General features: G+C 46.8%; 1 protein-coding gene across 11 annotated transcripts in view; it reads right to left on the minus strand.

The window, feature by feature from the left end:
* ARHGAP22 (Rho GTPase activating protein 22) overlaps positions 1–17,959 on the minus strand; it is a 218,772-nt gene that overhangs the window by 159,075 nt on the left and 41,738 nt on the right. For 2 of the 11 annotated variants that reach the window (XM_047759996.1, XM_047759993.1), the window contains exon 1: positions 10,531–10,933. The exons of 8 other annotated variants lie outside the window; for them this stretch is intronic. In XM_047759996.1, coding sequence (XP_047615952.1) covers positions 10,531–10,564 — 34 coding nt within the window. In that variant the 5' untranslated portion in view covers positions 10,565–10,933. Of the gene's footprint in view, positions 1–10,530; positions 10,935–17,959 lie in introns of those variants that run through there. One more of the 11 variants, XM_047759991.1, reaches the window with a different exon arrangement.

Genomic DNA, 17,959 nt, shown 5'->3' on the forward strand with positions numbered 1-17,959 from the left:
ATGGTAGATATAAGAGGACGTTAAAATGGAAGCTCCAAGAGGGCACAAAGACACAGGAGACGTGACACTCTAAAGTGAGGCGCAGACCAAGAAGCATGCTTTCAAAGAGGTGGCTGAAAGTCAGTTATGCGACCCTGGGATGGATGTGGAAACACCAAACTGGTCTTGTATTTTGCAAATGAGTGACTGTAGAGCATTCATTACCCAGGAGCACCCAGAGTTGTCATGAGGCCTTGCCAGGCAGGGACAGGGGAAGGCCTGCCCCTCTCACCCAGATAGTGCAGGGCACAAATATAGTTGCTTCATGAGTTGTGCTTGTTCCACAATATGGTTATGTAAGTCCAAGGGATCAGAGCTACAATTATTGCTATTATGAAATATATGGCCAGTGCATGAGTGATTAAATATGTGTCTGACTCCTAAAGCAGGCAGGGAGGTGAAAGTATCTGAGCTGGCTCATCTGTCAGAAATACAGCAATAAAATCCTAGCGAAAGCTGGGATTCCTCAACACCACCAGGTGGATGGGGCCAGGCCTGCCTGAGCCCACCAAACACCTCTGCACCCATGGCCAGCATGGCTGGCAGCCCCTAATGAGGGCACCTCCACAGGATGCCTATCCTCCTCATCCATCTAATCCCGACTCCCTCCCCTTTCCCACCAGCCTGCTGCTCAGTCAAGCTGCCCTCAGCTGAACAAATTGGAAAAAGGCCAAGACAGAGAAGGTGGCATGACCCGACCTCTTGTTTCTGCCCCTGCACCTGGTGGTAGAGCTGTGAATACCTGCCTGGGAAACAGGTGCTTGTGAGCGATCAGACATCCTCACATCTTAGGGGCTTAAGTTGCCCTATAACACCGTCTCACCTCCACCAGTCTCTGGACAGGGCTATGGATGTGGAGGGCAGCCTCTTGGGCCTCAGAGTCTTGTGTTCAAGCTGCTTCTGATCTTATTTAGTGATGCAGGTTTGAGCATTTGACTTAAATTATCCTGCCTCTGTTACCCTCTTGTCTCCCAGGATTGATATTAGGATTAAAATGGGATAAGTGCTTGTAAATGGAATGTCCAGCACACACCCGGCACATCCTAGACATTCAACAGATAGCTTCTCACTTTCATTCCTTCCCTAAGGAAGAAAGTAGGAGGACCGTCTGTGGTCTTTAACATGTGAGGAACGAGAGAGTTGTACCCTAGGATTTCATTTCTATGAAACTGAAGAAGAGGCAAAACCACTCCATGGTGATAAAAATCAGAGGAGTATTGGAGTTCCCGTCATGGTTCAGTGGTTAATGAATCCAACTAGGAACCATGAGGTTGTGGGTTCGATCCCTGGCCTTGCTCAGTGAGTTAAGGATCCAGTGTTGCCGTGAGCTGTGGTGTAGGTTGCAGATGCGGTTTGGATCCAGCATTGCTGTGGCTCTTGCATAGGCTGGTGGCTACAGCTCCGATTGGACCCCTAGCCTGGGAACCTCCATATGCCGCAGGAATGGCCCTAGAAATGGCAAAAAGACAAAAAAAAAAAAAATCGGAGGAGTATCTGTTGGTCCTGGCTGGGAGGAGGGAATAGGAAGAGACAGAAGGGAACCTTCTGGGGTTAAGGAAATGCTCTGAATCTTGATCCAGGTGATAGTCATTGAGCTGCACACTTATGATGTGTGCATTTCACTGTATGGAATTATGCCCCAATTAAAAAAATAAGAAACATGTTAAAAATGAACACTGGAAATCCTAGAATAAACAGCATTTCAAAAATTGGGCTGCAATTTGAGGCTGCTGTTGTTCAGCGATCCCCAAACTGGGGATTTTTATTTCCTCTAATCCAGTCCCTGGGACTTGTCCCAGACACTTTGCTTATTTGAGGGCCTCTGCAATTGCAGGTCAGTCCTGAGCAAACGTCTCAAAAGGACAGACAGAAGAGAGCTCAGTCCTCTGTGGGGAGCAGAAGGGTCAGCCAGGGGTAGAGGACATCCAGGCTTGGGTACCGGAGCCCTTGGAGAAGGTATCAACTCTGAGCAGCGGTGCCAGCGCCTGGCCCAGAGTGAGGGGATCACTGGGTGAGTCTCCTGCGGCCCTCCTTCTCCAGCACAGGCTCCAAGCCCTGGCCTAGACCCTGGTTCTACCCTCCAGGAGCTGTTCTCATCGACTGCCTCCTTGGCATCCCTCATTAACTCCTCTGCTAGCCCTGGATCTTCTCCCCGAATCTCAGGCAAAGCAGATGCTGGATCACCTAATTGGGTTACTGTTCCTTTGCTGTTCCACCCGCAGGGCCCTGGAGGTGGTCTGTCTTAGGGGGCCCTCAGAGCACCTGACAAGCCCAGGTGGGGGCACCTTGGGGTGACCATGGCCATGTTGTGCAAGCCCACACCTTTCAGAACTAAGCAATTAGAGGCGGCTGTGAATCCCATGGTCAGCCCTTAAGAGCAGAAACATCCCTCTGAACAATTGTTCAGTGTGAACTGGTATCAGGTCAGGTGAGCTCATTCCTCAGCCACACCTCGCCTAGTCCTACACGCTTTAGGCTCCTGCTCTCCCACCTACTCCCTTCCTCAGCCCCCAGGGGCAGCCACTTCAGTGGGTTTCTTTGGCATTTAGCTCCACATTTCTAAATAATATTCATTGCCCTTTCTTTCATTTTTTCCCCTTGATTCCCCTCATCTAGTTAATTAACACATCTATCAACTGACATATTTATCTTCTTTTTTTTGTAGGTGAGAACATTTAAGTTCTATTTTCTAGCAAATTTCATGTACATAGTGCAATGTTATCAATTTTGGTCACCAATGTTACACATTAGATCCTCAGACCTTATTTATCTTGTAACTGAAAGTTCGTTCCCTTTTACCAATTTCTCCCCATTTCCCCTGCCTCCCAGCCCTGGTGACAACTTTTCTATTCCTTGTTTCTGTAAGTTTGCCTTTGTTGTTAGAGTCTATATTTAAGCACTACCAGGCAGTATTTGTCTTTCTCTGTGTGGCTTATTTCAGTTGGCATACTAGCCTCAAGGTCCAGCCAGTTGTCACAAATGGCAGGATTTCCTTCTTTCTCATGGCTGGATAATATTCATATATTCATATATGTGTGTTTATAAATATGTAACATTTTCTTTATCCATTCATCAGTTGATTAACACTTAGGTTGTTTCCGTGTCTTGGCTACTGTGGATAATGCTACAATAAACAAAGGAGTACAGACAACTCTTTGAGATTCTGTTTCACTGCTTTGGCTATACTCAGAAGTGGAGTTACAGGATAATACGGTAATTCCATCTTGAATTTTCTTGAGGAACCTTGATACTGCACCAATTTACACTCAGTGTACAAGGGCTCCCTTTTCTCCACATCCTTGTCAATATCTGCTCTCTCTTGTCTTTTTGATAACAGTCATTCTAACAGTTTGAGGGCATTGACAGACCTCATTGTGGTTTTAATTTGCATTTCCCTGATGATTAGCGATGTTGAGCATATTTTCATGTACCTATTGGCCATTTATAAGTCTTTGCAAAAATGTCTACTCAGTCCTTTTGCCTATGATTATTATTATTTTGTCTTTTTCTAGGTTTGCACCGGCGGCATATGGAGGTTCCCAGGCTAGGGGTCTAATCGGAGCCATAGCCACTGGCCTACACCAGAGCCACAGCAACACGGGACCCGAGCTGCGTCTGTGATCTACACCACAGCTCAAGGCAATGCCGAATCCTCAACCTGCACCCTCATGGTTCCTAGTTGTAGTTGGTAACCACTGAGCCATGACGGGAACTCGCTGTTGGCCTATTTTTTAATTGGGTTGTTTTTTGCTCTTGAGTTGTATGAGTCCTTTGTATATTTTGGGTATTAACCCCTTATCAGATAAATGATTTAGAGATATTTTCTCTAATTCTGTAGGTTTCTTTTTCATTTCATTGGTGGTTTCCTTTGCTATGCATAAGTTTTTTAGTTTGATGTAGTCCCACTTGTTTAATTTTGCTTTGGTTTTCTTTGCTTTTTGCATCTAATCCAAAAAATGATTGCCACTATTGATGTCAAGGACATTAACATGTTTTCTTCTGGGAGTTTTGTGGTTTCAGGTCTTACATTTGAGTCTTTAATCCATTTTGAGTTGATTTTTGTGTACAGTGTAAGACAGGGGTCCAACTTTCATTCTTTTGCTTGTGGCTATTCAGTTTTCCCAACACTATTTATTGAAGAGGCTGTCATTTCTATATACTGTCCATTGTATATTGCTGGCTCCTTTGTTGCAAATTAATTGACCATATATGCATGGGCTTATTTCTGGACACTCTATTCTTCTCCATTGATTTATGGTTTGTTTTTATGACAAATAACTTCTTGATTTTTTTCCATTTTAAGTATGATCTACTGACTTCTAACTATGGAAGATGAGGATTTTATTTCATTGCCTGCCCCTATCACATGTAAGCACCCACCCCATCCTCCCAGTGTGGTTATAGTGTATTTTTCGTTTGATCAATATGCAGAATTTGCATTATTAGTACTATGTAATTGCTTGCCCCAGTTGAGCTATGTAGTATATTATAATATTTCATGCATCACTTTTTGTTTTCCCTGGAGTTCATAATTGCCTTGCCTTTTAATTTGCTTAGTGTTCTACTACATATCAATAATTCAACCTTAAATATTCCAACAGTTGTTCAAATCTAATTTCCACATATTCATAGGCAGTGGGCGTCTTTTTAAAAATCACACTGCATTTTATTACTCAAAGAATTTACAGCTCTACTGGAGACAGTTAGGAGGCCACCTGCAGTGGTGTTTGGATACTGTGAATCCCTGGGTTGGATTAGGGAGACGGCAGAGGCCTCAGCACTGGACAAACACGAATATGAATTCCACTGCTTGTTGGCAGTGTACTCACAATTCTCCTTCCACATTTGCTAAAATAGGAATAATGATGCCTCATCATAGTGCAGTCATGAGAATTTAATAAGTAAGTACAATGGAAATGTCTGGAGCATGGAGGGTACACAATAAATGTTGGTTTACTTTCTTGTGGGAAAATGAAGAAAAATAAGGCCAGTGAAAGTACTTTATCTCACTCACAGAGCTTTCTCTCTCCATCCCCAAAACATTGACCGGGCTCTGCACATGCATCAAGGCCTCTAAGACACTGATACTCCTTCGAAGGGAGATAGCTCAAGCTGCCAGAGCCTTGCTCACTGAGCTAATGATTTCCTTTAAAAGAAGGAGCCTCCTTAACAGCAACATCAATTTTATTTTGAAATATTCTAAACAAAGGCAGAAACTAAAAATATATATATATATAGATAGCTTGATGACATAAAAATTAAAAACTTATATGCATCTGGGGAAAAAAGCCTCCGAAATAAAAGGGCAAGCAACAAATTGGGAAAGATTTGCAACATATACAGTCAAGGGAGGGCTGACTTTCCTAAGAACCTGGACCAGTTAGGTCCAGAGACAGTGCTTCAGCCTCCCAGGCTAATGCTTTCTTCACTGTTCATTCATTTAATATATAGGAATTGAATGTCTACTAGGTGTCTGGTGTTGGGGCATGATGATATTCAAAAACAGAAATGGCTCCTGCTCTCATGGAGCTCCCAGTCCAGTGGGACAGTTATTCACCAAATAATCACATTCAGGAATGTACAACTACAATCTGAGAAAAGTGCCACAAAGACAGGGAAGGCACGGGGCAGAGGACCCAGTGTAGACTGAGGTGTGTGGGAGCTCTTCTTGAGTTGGTGACAATTGAGCTGAGAACTGAAGAGTGAGCAGGAGTTAAGTGTGTGTGTGTGTGTGTGTGTGTGTGTGTGTGTGTGTGTAACATACAGACCTATAGAGAGAGGCATTCCAGGTGGGAAAACAGGATGTGCCCAGTCCCTGTGGTAGGAGGCCCATGGAACAGTAAGGAATGGGAAGAAGGCCAGTGTGGCTGAAGCTTGCAGAGGAAGATGAGGCCAGGGGCTTGGCTAGTGATTAGACTAGAAGACGGGCCTTATGGGCCACGGTGAGGGCTTTGGGTATTTAACCCGAAGAGCAATGGAAGCCACCAAAGGATTCCAAGTTGGAACTAGAGGAGGGAGGCTAGAGGTGGGTACAAGCTTGGATTTACACTTGAAAAGATGGCTCTGGCTTTGGAGTAGTGAGTGGTTGGGGGTGAGGAAGAGGGTCACTGCCATAGGTTAGAAATGACCAGATAGCTGGCAGAGCATGATAACAAGAGATTGAATGAAACATGCAGAGATAAGAGCTCTCTGGGAGGTAAAACAATGGGGCTGCCTCCCATACCTCATCCCTGTGGAAGAGCAAGACCAAATCAATAAACTTGTATTCTGGGCAGTGCTAATGGGCACAGAGGAGGCCTCAATCAAGAATGAAGGAATACATAAATCTTTGAAGAATCAGTCCCTGTGACAGTGGGATTTCAGGAGAGGGAGCAGTCCCAGGGGATTGGGGTAGCATAAGAGTCAAGTATTTGGGGGCTTTGTTCTGACTATGGCTGGAGAGATGGGGAGAACCAGGTACCCCTGGGGGCTGTGTGAGCAGAGGGTACACAAAGGGCATGGTACTCGTAGGACAAGGGTATGGCCTGGGGCTCTGCTGCCCTTCCTCATTCTGGAAAACTACCCACATTGCACCCAGGAGAGAGGGTGCAAAACTTACATTTTTATTTTCTATCTTAAAAAAATAGATGGCAATTTTTACAGTGCAAACACATGCCCTTGGGACTTGCTCCACTGGATCTGTGATAAATTCATGGAGTTTTATTGAATTTATTCTATTTTTCTTCTGAAAAAAACTGGTAGGGGTGAAGCGACCTGTCTCTTTCATTCATGTACTCACTCTAGGAATACGGCCACAAGGCTCAGCGGAGGTAGAACTTGCAGGACATGGCTTTAGGAAGGGCTCCCTAAATGGGACCCTCAGAGCCAGGCAGGAGCTGAGTAGGGCAGGGCCAACCACACTGGCTTCAAATGGCCTGGTCTGGCTTCTGCAGGCCATGACTAGCCAGAGTGAGTCAGAACGGGTCCTCAGCAGGCAATGGCAAGGAAGAATTACAGTATGCATGGCCAATGTGGGATGGTTGGAACCAATCTGGATCCCTTTCCCAAATCAGTTTGAACAATGGGAGGTACTTAAAATCAAGAACACTGTTTGAGTTTACTCGGCTGTTTTGAGACATTTCCAGCTGGCTTGGGTGCCTCCCTACTTTTTTAATTACTGTTGTCATCATGTGTGTGTATGGGCAACATCTGCCTCTGTCTTAGAACTTGAGCTCAGACTGCAGAGCGAACTTAGTTCTACATGCAGGTAAGTGACAGCAGGGTTTTTCCCTGAGAGGGTCTCAATCCTGACACCTTCCTCTCCCTGGGAAGAAGACATGAGGATGGCTGTAGGGTGATGGCAGCCTTTGCCAGCTCTTCCATGCTGGCCTGGTGGGGACCTGCCAGGAAGCTAACAGCCAACATGATGCTGGGGAGGGGTCCCTAGGAAGCCCCTATCTGCAGAGCAGCAGAGGCTTCTGAGCCAGCTGACTAGGGCTGGTTTTATTAAGTATTCCAGAAAGTGATGCCAGGTCTTTAACACTCAACTCCCTGTACCCTTGTAGTGCTACAGTCTGGAAGTATATCTGGAAAATGTATAGTCTGGAGCAGTCTGGACAAGGCAGTACCTGGATACCAGAGGCTGTGATGTGCATCCTATAGACTGGCTGCGTTTATATCATGTAGGCTGCCCAACTTCTAAAAGAGGCAGAGGAGGATGAATTTAAGGAAAGGTCTTCCTTTGACCAGAACCTGATTTCTTGGCGGCATGCATATGTATTTTGGACTGTATTTCTCCAGAAATATCCCTAGGGAGTGTCATTCCTTAAGCTGCAAGTCTGACCCTGCATGATCTGATTCCTGACCTGGTCTCTAGCCCCAAGCCTCTTGGCCCTGTGCGTGCACCCCTGTCCTACCAGAGCCGCTGCACATGTTGATGATCCCTGCCTAGAACGTGGCCTTCCTCCACCACCATTTGCCTAGTTAGCCCCACTGTTCTTCAGCTCACAACCCAGGTACCCCCTGCTTCCTCTGGAAGCTTCGTTTGTAGTACATGCTCTTATGCTCTTATAAGGCTTCTTGTCACGGTTTATGATCATGTATTTTTACGAGTTAAGTGATTATCTTATTAATGTCTGACAGACAGCACATAAACTTTATCTTTTAACATATCCTACCAGATAATATCATCCAGTACAAAGTTTCTCAAACTTAGCACTGGCATAAACTGAAGAATTCTTTTTATTTTTCTTTTTTTTTGCTTTTTAGGGCTGCACCTGTGGCATATGGAGGTTCCCAGGTTAGGGACTGAATCGGAGCTACAGCTGCCAGCCTACACCACAGCCACAGCATCATGGGATCCGAGCCTCGTCTGCGACCTACACCACAGCTCACAGCAAGACCCGATCCTTAACCCACTGAGCAAGGCCAGGGATCGAACCTGCGTCCTCATAGATGCTAGTCAGATTCATTAACCACTGAGCCAGGACAGGAACTCCTGAACTGGAGAATTCTTCATTGTGGGGGCCTGTCCTCTGCATTGAAGGATGTTTAGCTGCATCCCTGGCTTATTTCCACTAGATGCTGGTAGCACCCCTCAGTTGCAACAACCAAAATGTCCCAGACATTGCCAAATGTCCCCTGGGGGGCAAAAGCACTCCCGGTTGAGAACCACTGCCTCCGCCCCCCACCAAAATGTTTGTAAGAAGTCTGAGATTTCAAAGGCAGGCTTCCTGACACCACCACTGCTGAAGCACTGCTCTTTTTCTGGACCAGCCCCATGCAACAGAAATCTAAAGTGAGCGACATACAAAATTGTAAATGTTCTAATAGCTGCATTAAAGCATGTAAAAGAAAAAAAGGCGAAATGAACTTAAATGATATATTTTGTTTAACCCAATATATCTAAAGTACTGTTACTTCAGCAGGCAATCCATGTAAAATAATTATTGAGATATTTTACATTCTTTTTTTCCTACTAACTCATCCAAATCTATTTCGTGTATTTTTCTGTTTGGATTAATCACATGTCAAGTGCTCAGGAGCCACATGTGGTCAGCGTTAGACAGGAGTGGGAGGGGGAGACCTAAACTCTCACGGAGGGCTTAGGCTGGCCCGTCCCTTGGGTTGTCACCAGGCTTGTAACCCTACCCCTTGGCAGAGCCATGCACAGGCCCCCTTTGCCCACTGGGACCCCCACAGTTGACAGCTTGTTCCGGAGAACCTCACAGAGGGGTCCTGATGGCTCTGACCACACTCTAGAGGGTCAGCCCACCCAGGAAAGTCATCCAAATGCCTGCAACGTGGTAATGAGTTGGGTGTGTGCCTGTGAGCTCATAAAAGCCTGGAGGGTCTCTGCCTCAAACACGCAAACACTGGTGAGACACGCACTGTTTCCAAACTCCCCAGGCAGAAGCTCCACCCACCCCCAACCAACCATCCTCGTGCTCCTTACTCACACGGGAGGCTCAGCCCTCCACAAATACTGTCACCTGAAAAGACACATACATTCTCTTTCCTTAAAACACAGAATCTCTCATCTAAAATGATACTTGTAAACGACTGCATTTGGCATGGATAAGCAATGAGATCCTGCTGTATTAGCACAGGGAACTGTATCTAGTCACTTGTGATAGAACATGATGGAAGATAATGTAACAAAAAGAATATATATATATATGTATATAAAATATATGAGTCACTTTGCTGTACAGCAGAAATTGACAGAACATTATAAATCAACTATAACAAAAAATTAAAATCTTAAAAAAATAAAACTACCCACTATGATTAAAGGTAAAAATAAAATAAAATGATACTTGCACTGGCCAAGAAGTTGCTGTCCAGGGAGATGCTGTCCCTAGCCCCAAGCCTTGTCCTGAGGCCCCAGGCCATGCTACAGGACCACTAGCCTGGTGCCACAGGGTCACCCTGCAGGGACCTCCCGACAGGCATGTCCCACTGATCTCTGGATCTACTCCCCCAACACCCTCATCTCCAGGCCCTGCGGGTCCCTGGGAGTTCTCCCTGAGGATCCTCTGCCTGCCTGAAGAATTGCTTCCTGCAGCCCAGCTGTAGGGGCTCCTGCAGAGTCGCTTCCCAGGTGGCCAGAAGGAGGATCCTCACTGGCTGTCTGGAGAAGCCAGGGTACTGCCCTTCCTTCTGAGGCCACTTTTGTCTTGGCAGCTAGGACAAATCTTGAGCATTTCAGCATTTCCCTTTTAGTAAAGAAACAAAGTTTTTCCAAAGTTGTCACCTGGTCAGTTTGAGCAAGCCAGGGGGTGAAGCCCGCATGCACAGTGGGGCACTAAGCTGGCCACCGCCCTTTGGCAGTCTCAGGTCTGACCCCCACAACCCCAGGAGCCTCACTAGGTAGGGCTGTCAGTCACCAAGATGCCTCTAGAACGCCTGCTCCATCTGACCCCAGCTTGGCAGCCAGCTGAGTGTTCGGGCCCCTCTGCCAGCAGATGCAGACACATTGTGCCCAGATCCGACGCAGGAAGTTGGACTTACCCCTCCGGGCTTGCCTGATCTTTGGGCTCAGCATATTCCTGACACTGCCCCACCGCAGTCGCTGGGCAGATCATGCTGTCATCCACTTCCCTTTTCCCTTCCTTTCGCCCAGTTGCCCCTCATGCTCCGCTCCGTGGGCCCCCATGGCCGTGGGCGTCACCCGCGAGGCTCCCTCGGCTGCCTCTCCTGGCTCCGGACCGACGGCTTGCCTTGGACTACATAAACCTCAATGCATTATTTATCCATCTCAGAATTAATTCCCATCCAAGCGAACCATTAAGAGACTCAGTAACCGCTGCTGATCAATCACCGGGCCAGGGCGGGGCAGCCTGGCTGTCCCTCCGCCAGGCTGGGGCGCACGAGGCACAGCCCATCCCGGAGCAGAGCCGAGGGGTGGGGGCGGCGGAGGCGAGAGGAGGGCGGGGCGGGCGGAGCCTGGCGAGCACGCAGTCCCCAGCTGGTCCACGGTCCCAGCGGGCGGGCTTGGACTCTCGGATCCGCCTTCTGCGAGAGGAGGGCCCTCCGTGTGCGCTTCGCACAGTGGGGAAAGCGAGAGGCTTCAGGGAAAGGACTCTGGCCGCCCCGCCCCCTGCATGCCTTGCCAATGCCGGGGATACCACCGAAGGGGGATTGGAGGGGAGAGAGGTCTTCAGGAGACTGTTGCCAAGATCCCTGCAGGCCAAGGACCCCTTCCAGGGTCCGTCCACGGGGTACCTGCTCTGTCTGATGTTTCCTACCAGCAGGGCTCAGAAGGCCATCTATGAGCTCACAATTCCAACTGCCGAAAGACAGGTGTGTCTTAGAAGCTTGCAGCCTAGGCAGTATTCTGAGCCTCAGAGGACTAGCCCAGCAATGCCCTTTAGGGATGTTAACTTTCTCTGCAGCCTGAATAAGGTGACAGGAATAAGAATGTTCAGGGCCTGCACATAGTAAGTAGGATCTCAAAAACTGTTCACCGAGGAGTGAATCTCTGCTAATTGCCATGTTTCTGTTTAATACTAGCACTTTTTTTTTTTTTTTGTCTTTTTGGGGCCGCACCCGTGGCATATGAAGTTCCCTGGTTAGGGGTCAAATTGCAGCTGCAGCTGCCAGCCTGCGCCACAGCCACAGCAACATTGGATCCCAGCCACGTCTACAACCTACACCTGCAGCTCACCACAACTCTGGATCCTTAACCCACAGAGCAGGGGCAGGGACTGAAGCCACGTCCTCATGGATACTAGTCGGGTTTGGCACCGTTAAGCCACAATGGTAACTCCAATGCTAGTGCAATTCTAAAGAGTGTATGTTGAAGCTTTTGGGGGGTTCAGCCCCAAGATCTTAAAAACTGCCAAGAAATGCAATCGCAATAACAATTCTCATTTATTAGGTGCCTACTGTATACTTGAATTTGGTGCTTTATATTCAGTATTTCATTTAATTCTCTGAGGCAGAGAAGCCTTTATCATGGCTTTCAGATGGAGAAAATAAGCCACAGAAATGTTAAGTGTCTTATCACATAATCCATTTGGGACTTTTCAGCCTGAACCTGCGCTGTCTCTATAGCTTATTCTTTTCTGTGATGCCAGTCTCTCTAAATACCCCAATTCCAACCACTTCCTGTGAATGTTCTTGCCTTGAGAGCCGTCAGTCAACTCATCATGAGGACCAGCCTTTGTGCCCCTGAAATCACCCCATGTGCCCTCTTAGGCATTTATGCTTGGGGCTGGGTTCTATGGGCCTGGGTACTGTGTGATCTTCCTAATAGCTGGAAGTGATCTGAACAGTGACCTCTCTGTTTTGTGTGGCCACGCCCCCCTGAATCCTCATTGTGTCCCTATGTCTACCTATCCCCAAATGCTGTACTGATGTGTAATCAACTCTAGCAGCTAGAGAGGAAGACGGCCTGGAGGCTGGGGGTCCACTGGGAGCCCACTGCCGCAGTCCATGCTGGAGATGGACTATGGAGAGGAAGGGGATTGAAGAGGTTAAGGACTCACCAGGATGTGGTGGGACAAATGACCAAGTTGAAGGAAGAGAACAGAGTCCCTGGAGACAAAGCTATCTTACTCAGCATCAAGTCACTTATTTTGGCCTTCAGCCACTCTTCAGAAGGGATGAATAAGTATAAGTCTGTTTGTTATAACATTCAAGGTCTTTTATGGTGTTGGCCATGCCTTCCTCTGCAACCTATCTCTTGCTAATTCTACACACAACCATATGCACATAGAGCCTCTGCTTCTGGGTGTTCCCAGTTCCTTCTCTCTGGAGTATGTGTTTCAGCCATGTAAATCTGATCCTTCTAAGTGAGTCCCTGTGAAACTGTCCTGATTCTACCCCAGAAGGAGTTGGGAAGCACTTCCCCAGGGCTCTTATCTGTGTCCTTTAGACAGCCTGATGCCCCTCCCACATGCCCAGCCCCAAACCTCAGGCTGGACTCAGGCCAGGAACCCCATAAGGAACACAGGCTTGATGGGCAGATCCGAGAAACACCAGTGAATGAGAGAATCACCCTTCTGTTTCTTCTGGGCCAGGCAGAGGCTGGCTCCAGGAGGGGCAGAGAACATTCAGCAGGAGAGGGGAGGATACAGAACTGGAAAATCTCAGGTTGACATCAGGGTCACAGAGCGAGGTCCCGTGGCCAGTGACAACTTCTTGAGCAATCATGAAGGCCTGTGAGTAATGCAGCCTGGACCACTTCCTCCAAGCCAGAGGCAGGAAAAATGCCCTGAAGACTTAAGTTTGGGTCAACTCAAGCTTGTTTTGGTTAAGAAACCGCTCCCGGGTGCTTTTCCTGTGCAGCTGTTTCCCCGGATAATATTTAGTCACCAAGCTTACCCACCCGCTTTTCTGGGGATCAGAGTTGGAACTGGACAAAAACCACAGAGGCTCTGAGCCCAAACCCAGAAGTAAAGCTGGGAAAAGGGCAGGAGCTAATCCAGATTCTGCACCAGAGAACGGCATGGGGAGCAAGATAGCTCTTTCCTTCTCTCTGCCCTTGGACCACATTTCCAGTACGTCTTCCAATGAGGGGATCCATGAGTTCCAGCTAGAAAGGGCAATAGCATCATCTTCCCTGAAGTTTACAAACTCTGTACCAACGGGCCCTGGGAGCCCCCCCCAGCCCCCCTCTGAGGCCACTGGGAGAGAGGGTGGGGTGAGGACAAGGGTAGGGCGAGGGGATCTGCTGAACATGGTGGTCTCCTGAGTAAGCTTTTACTCGAAGGAATTGCCCCACTCCTCTTACAGGCAGGAATCAGAGGCCAATGAGGGGAAATATAGGCTGCAATTAGAATTTGAGACAGAGAGGTAGCCTCCTTTCCCATAGCCCAGTGCCTGCCCTTACAGTGCTGTGCCTTCCAGCAGAGGTTCTAGGTCTCCCTTTGCTGGCTCCCTGCCCTGCATCTTTTCTGCACTTCCTCTGGGCCAGGCACCTCAAGGTGCTGAAAGGTGAGTGGAGAGGGCTGGGAGGGCAGAACTATCCAGAAGGCATTTGCAGAAATGCACACCTCTTGGTGGGAGGGTCACCCACCAACATCACTGGCCCAGAGCCAGGATGGCTTCCAGTCAGTGCTTCTCAAACTCGGCTGTGTCTAACTTCTGCGTCTTATCCCCACTGGCTCTGATTTAACTTGTCCGGCACAGACATTGGTCATCAGAAGATGTAAAAGCTCCTCCAGCTATCCAGTGTGTGGCCTCAGGGTTCAAAACCACTGCTTTATTAGGTAACTGCATATCCATGAGCCTGGGGCCACCAGAAGCAGTTTGCCCACTGGTACCTCAAGGGGAGGCTTCTTCTCAGAGAAAAGCACATTTGCCAATCAATCTCCCAGTCAGAAAGTAGAAAGGGGACTCTATCTCATGGTTTAATTGGAGACAGACAGGTCCATCCCACCCAGAGCTACAGGTACCATTGTATAGGCTGTGCACTGTACAAAGGTATCTACTAGAAGTAGGGGTGGGGCTGGGTTTGGGCTCTGCTGGCAAAGCCATGTGTTCTAGCACCAAAGGGGTGAGTCTTTTTCTGATTTATATCAAGACATCATATAGAGAGCTGAGGCCTGCTTCCCTGGTCCAAAAGTCGCAGGGAGGACAGAATGTGCTCTTCCAGAGGCAGAGGGGGAAAACACAGCTACCCTGAGTCTGAGACGCCTCCTCAGTGGTCATTGGCACCAGTGTCCCCGACCCTGCTTATGGTGCTCTCAGTTCCTGTTGCCAGGCAGCTGAGGCTCCAGCGCCTGAGCATACTACTCTGTCCATCCCACTGGTATGCTGGACCAGCCAGCTGGTCCCAACAGCCCTGAGAACCAAATGTTAAATTTTTAGAAATTTTTCGATTTCAACACAGACATCATTGAAATTAAATTATGTAAACACAATTATATTAAAAACAACACATTCAATAGACATCACTTTCTCATTACCTGCTACAATATTACCTACAGTCTTAGGATTACTTCTATCATATCTGTATTGTGAAAATGCTATTATGATGGTTGATTTTGATGTCATTTTGTTTGCATCCTGGGGTACCCAGACTAGTAGCCAGTACTATTCTGGTGTGTTTGTGAGGGTGTTTCTGGACAAAATTAACATTTGAATCAGTACACTGACTAAAGCACATTGCTCTTCCTGAAGTGGGTGGGCCTCACGGTCGGGAGGGGGCCTAAATAGAACAGGAAGGCTGACCCTCCCAGGAAGAGACAGGAACTCCTCCTAAATGTCTTAAGTCTGGACACTGGCTTTTTCCTGCCTTTGGACTAGAACTGAAAATTGATTCTTCCTGGGTCTTTGGCTTGTGGGCCTTCAAACTAGAACTACTTCAGCTCTCTTGGGTCCTCAGCTTGCCAACTACAGATTTGGGGACTTTTCAGCCTCCATAATTGTGCAAGCCAATTCCTTGCTATAAAGCTCTTGATATAAAGATACAGTCTCTGACTTATGATAATTTGGCTTATGATTTTTCGACTTTACGACAGTGTGGAAGCAGTCACGCTTTCAGTAGAAACTGGACTTCAAATTTTGAACTTTCATTTTTCCTCGCTGGCCACATGCCAGATGATACCCTCTTGTGATGCTGGGCAGAGGCTGAGAGCTGCAGCCCTCAGTCAGCCCTGCAATGATGACCAATAACTTACAACAACAGATATACGTACAACCATTCTAGACCCATACAGCCCATTCTGTTTTTTTCACTTTTGGTACAGAATTCAATAAATTATATGAGATATTCAACACTTTATTATAAAATAGGACTTATGTTCAATGATTTTTGCCCAACTGTAGGCTAACATAAGTGTTCTGAGCACATTCATTGTAGGCGAGGGTGGCATGTTCAGTAGGTTAGGTGAATTAGTAAATGCTTTTTCAACTTACTATGCCTTTATCAGGACATAATTCCACTGTAAGTTGAGGAGGAGCTCTGTATATACATATATCAAGAGATTGATATATCTTTTTGTTTTGTTTATGGTTTCCTTTGCTGTGCAAAAGCTTCTAAGTGTGGTTAGGTCCCACTTGTTCATTTTTGCTTTTATTTCTATTGCCTTGGGAGACTGACCTAAAAAAACACTGGTATGATTTATATCAGAGAATATTTTGCCTACATTCTCTTCTAGGAGTTTTAAGGTGCCATGTCTTATATTTAAGTCTTTAAGCCATTTTGAGTTTATTTTTGTGTATGGGGTGAGGGAGTGTTCTAACTTCACTGATTTGCATGTGGCTATCCAACTTTCCTAATATCACTTGCTGAAGAGACTGCCTTTTCTCTCCATTGTAAATCTTTGTTGAAGATTAAGTGACCATAGATGTTGAGTTATTTCTGGGCTCTCTATTCTGTTCCATTAACACATATGTCTGTTTTTGTGCCAGCACCATACTGTTTTGATTACTATAGCTGAATCTGAAGTTGATACTATAGTATCATCTGAAGTTTGGGAGAGTTATGCCTCCTGCTTTGTTCTTTTTCTTTAGGATTGCTTTGGTAATCCTGGGTCTTTTATGGTTCCATATAAATTTTGGGGTTATATCCTTGAGTATATTTATATATGCATATATCTCTTCTATCGATTCTGTGTCTCTGAAGAACCCTAACTCAATTACACATTGGGCTATTGCCACACATCTGTTCCCAACTCTTGCTCAGTGATCATGCTGTAGTTTGAAGCTGATGGTACAGGGGGTATTTACACTGAGAAAATCAGCAAATGCTATTAATCGTGAAATCAAAATGGAGCCAGTATTGCTAAGAGAGGCTCTAAAATGAAGCCTAGAGGCCCATGAGGAAGTGTGGCTTACATAGTCTCAGCCTGGATGGAATCCGATCTTTTGACGCATATCATCCTAACGAAGGCATCCAGAACACCTGCTAGAAACTTGCGATAACCTAGAATAATTCATGACAGCCTATTCCTTAAGGACAAATACTTCTTTTCTTGTGTCAGAGTACAGCCTTGTGGCTTTTAGCTTTATAAGCTTGACTCTGTCTCTTCCCTGGAACATGCTTTGGAATCTACGTCTCCTGAATTGCAACGCATAAGACCCCCCCAAACAAAGCTCTTTGTTCTTGCAGCCTCAATATTGATCACTGTTTGACGTGATCAGGACTTAAATTTCTTTCCTGCCAGAGAGCCCATTGTTAGGCATTTGCCAGCACATCTATGGTCAGCCCCTACCTACAGGTTTGCTCTGTGTGTCCTAGTCACTGTCGCCTCTCTGCTGTGGCCAGAGGATGCTTGTTCTCCACGAAGCTCTCTTCCCCCCTTCCTCCTGGGCACACCCAGAATGCTCAACATTCCCCAGCCTCCTTGCAGTGGCTGGGCCCTGGCCACTGTTCATGAGCCACATGATAGGGCCACTTCTAAGCCTGGCCTGCAAACCCCCTCCCCCAACACTCTCCAGGTTTGTCTCCCTTTTCTGGGGCCACCATGGGAGCTCCACGTAGAAGATGGCAGAGGCCCCGCAGCAGTCTGGGTCCCTAAATGACTGAGTGAGCCCAGCCCCCACTGTCAACCAGAAACATCTCAGATGGTTGCGAGGATAGCCATTACAGTTGGCCCTTTTTGTTACTTCAGCTGACGTTCCCCTCAGATACACTCTCTGCCTGCCCTTCTCTACCTCCTAGACTTGGATGCCTCCTTTTGGACCCTATTTCAGTGTCACTTCCCTGCTTGGAGCCCCATGGTTAGAGTTTGGCACCTTTAATCTCTCCGTCATCACCCAAGCCTGAGGCCACTCAAACCTTCTAAAGGGCCTCCTGCCAGACCCCATTAAGACCTTACCCATAATTTAGACATATAAAATCTAAGTTACTCATATTTATCACCCATAATTTAAATATTATAACCTATAATTTAAACATAAACTATAAACAAAACTTTTATAGTATGCTGACTTTAAAATATTCTTTCTAGATTTCTTTAATCACAAAACTGTGTGGGATTCATCAAAG

Source organism: Phacochoerus africanus, chromosome 15 (assembly GCF_016906955.1).
Source record: "Phacochoerus africanus isolate WHEZ1 chromosome 15, ROS_Pafr_v1, whole genome shotgun sequence".
NCBI lineage: Eukaryota > Metazoa > Chordata > Mammalia > Artiodactyla > Suidae > Phacochoerus > Phacochoerus africanus.